General features: G+C 47.5%; 1 protein-coding gene across 1 annotated transcript in view; it reads left to right on the forward strand.

Moving 5' to 3' along the window:
* The first annotated feature begins 1,649 nt into the window (after window positions 1-1,649).
* The window catches only part of LOC106724239 (zinc finger protein 530-like), a 20,178-nt gene continuing 19,307 nt past the window's right edge, over window positions 1,650-2,520 (forward strand). Inside the window, exon 1 of the mRNA XM_014530775.1 lies at window positions 1,650-1,955. Coding sequence (XP_014386261.1) covers window positions 1,835-1,955 — 121 coding nt within the window. The 5' untranslated portion in view covers window positions 1,650-1,834. The remainder of the gene's footprint in view (window positions 1,956-2,520) is intronic.

Raw genomic sequence — 2,520 nt, forward strand, 5'->3', positions numbered from 1 at the left:
AGGAGAGCAGCTGTGGACATACTTTAAAGGTTAATCCCCCTGAGCATGTGTCCTGACCAGGAATCCATCAGTAACCTGCAGGGTCATAGGTTAGCACTCAACCACTGATCCACACCAGCTGGGCTCTCCTAAGATTTTCAGGGATACCACTCACCGGTAACCAGGGTAGCAACTAGCAGTGGCAGCTCATCCTGGGGTAACCCCCTGAATCTGCACTCAAGACTTCCTTTTCTCTGAATGCCCAGTGAGCTAACAGCAGCCTCCCTTTGGCTCATTTTTTTTTTTCATTCCAAAATAGAGATTTATTTATTAAGAATTATTTAGTGTTTGCATAGAAATCACCAATTGTTCCTCATTGGGTTTTTAACACACATGAATTCTTTGGGGTCTCTCTATTCACCCCAACACTTTCAAGATACAGCTCTTGTTAGTGCCAGGAGGGAGTTAAGGCAGCGAAGTGTTCCTTGGGTCTTGGCATCAGGAGGGTCGTGGCCTCCCCTCTGGGAGAACACACAGGATAGGTAGTTTCTTAGGTGGGGTAGGCTGTCTCTGAAGGAAACACTTATGCAGAAGAATGCTAACTCAGTCGTCTCTGGTCAGTTCCTCATACCTGATAGCTTTAAAATACAATGCCCTTGGTCAAGTTCATCAAAGGCTTGCTGGTTGTTTTCAACTATAAAAAACTGTCTGGAAAAAGAGTAGGAAAGAGTGGGTTCTATGCTGACAGCGCTGTGAGGCTGGGCTGTGCAACCACAGGAGCACACAGCAGTCTGCTTTAAAAAAATCCTGTGTAATTTCAAATCAGACTCCTCGTGGTCCTTACATCACTGCACCAGATCCTCATCTTTTAAATGAGGTGTATGACAGGGCTTCCCCAGGGCCACGCACCACGTGGGGGGCCGGGAACAGAAAGCCCTAGGACTTGCCTTATTAGCAACATTAACTGTTTTTATCACACTGAAATGAAGGCAGTCGGTCTGTGCTGCCGTGGAACTAAAGGTGATTCAGAAGTAGGGTGGTTATTTATTGCTCCGTTAGGATAGACCCCAAAAATAGTCATTCAGAAACCAGGGCCATCCCCTGCAACCCCAGCCAGACTCTGGGCCACTCTGGGGGACGCAGGCCACGGTGGCCTCCAGCTTGCTTCACAGTGATTCTGGCTTGTTTGTGCCTGGAAGTGCCGGCTGTGGGCACGCCTACACCTTGTAGTTGAGCTCGGCGTTCATCTTGGTGTACATCTCGTAGATGACGTCAATGGTGGCCGTGTAGTTGATCAGGAACAGGCGGACCTTCTCCAGGCACTCTTCCTCTGTCATGTTCTGGCCCTTGGAGAGCGCTTTCAGGAAGTCAGACTTGTAGGGCGTGGCACACAGCGCTGCCTGGAAGATCTTCTGCACGATCCAGCCATGGTACTTCTTGAGCGCCATCTCGTAGGCCTTGGTGGCATTGACATGTATTTGGCGTCTTTGAGAAACAATCTGAGGGTATTGTCTCACAAGACCAGTATCAAATCACTCACACTATCTTTATCACCAGCATCTCTCTTTAACCTGTGGTTTCGATACCCAATCTGTTGATAAAAGTCAGTGAGGGTATATGGGAGGTCCAGAGCTCAGGTATCTTTTATCTGCTCAAATGCCTTTATTATAGTGGGAAAACAAAATGTCAGTAGGAATATAAGAAGACGGTGGCTTTCATGGGATGAAGGCCTGGTATTTTCTCTGATGTGTAGAGTGGACAGAGCAGATGGATGTGAAGGGTGGGGAGTATGACAGACTAAGAATCTTAGGAGTGAAGCTGATCTTGGGCTGTACTGTCCCCATTATGACAGGATATGAACTTTGAGGACGTGGCCATTGTCTTCTCTCAGGAGGAGTGGGAGTTCCTTGATGAGGCTCAGAGACTTCTCTACTGCGGTGTGATGCTGGAAGTGTTTGCACTTGTGTCATCTGTAGGTAAGATCTCCACTTTCTCCCAGTGTCCTGAGGTGATGACCTCTGTTCCTTTATTCCTCAGGCATAGCTTTCTCTCTCCCACAGCGACAAAATGGCCTCTGCTAATTTTCCCCACTGTCTTGTCAAATGTGCTGTGGCTGCTAGAGATGAGCTGGGTGGAGAGTCCTGAGCAAAGGACTCCACGAACATCCCTAACACCTGTTACATCAAAAAGTATAGGAAACAGAAAGTCAGGAATCTTCTAGTGAGTTTAATTGGTCCCAGCTTGCACTTACACTTCATGGGAGGCTCACAGTGTCCCTATGCATGGCTTCAACTTCTGCCCGCTTTCTCTACGTAAAGGTCCGTTATGCCATGTTATGATCTTTACTTACATGAACCAGGGCCTGTTTTTGTGAGACATTCAGTCAGTTGTTTGTTATATTCTCTTCCCTGAATATGATAGCAAGCTGTGTTGCTCTGGCCCAGTGCTGACTGCTCACCTCTTCATCACCTGTTCCTTTGCACTGGTGCCTCTGCAGTATTCTGCAACATTGACTTGCACATGTGTTATGAGGTGCACATA

This window comes from Myotis brandtii, unplaced genomic scaffold (assembly GCF_000412655.1).
Source record: "Myotis brandtii unplaced genomic scaffold, ASM41265v1 scaffold7736, whole genome shotgun sequence".
Classification (NCBI taxonomy): domain Eukaryota; kingdom Metazoa; phylum Chordata; class Mammalia; order Chiroptera; family Vespertilionidae; genus Myotis; species Myotis brandtii.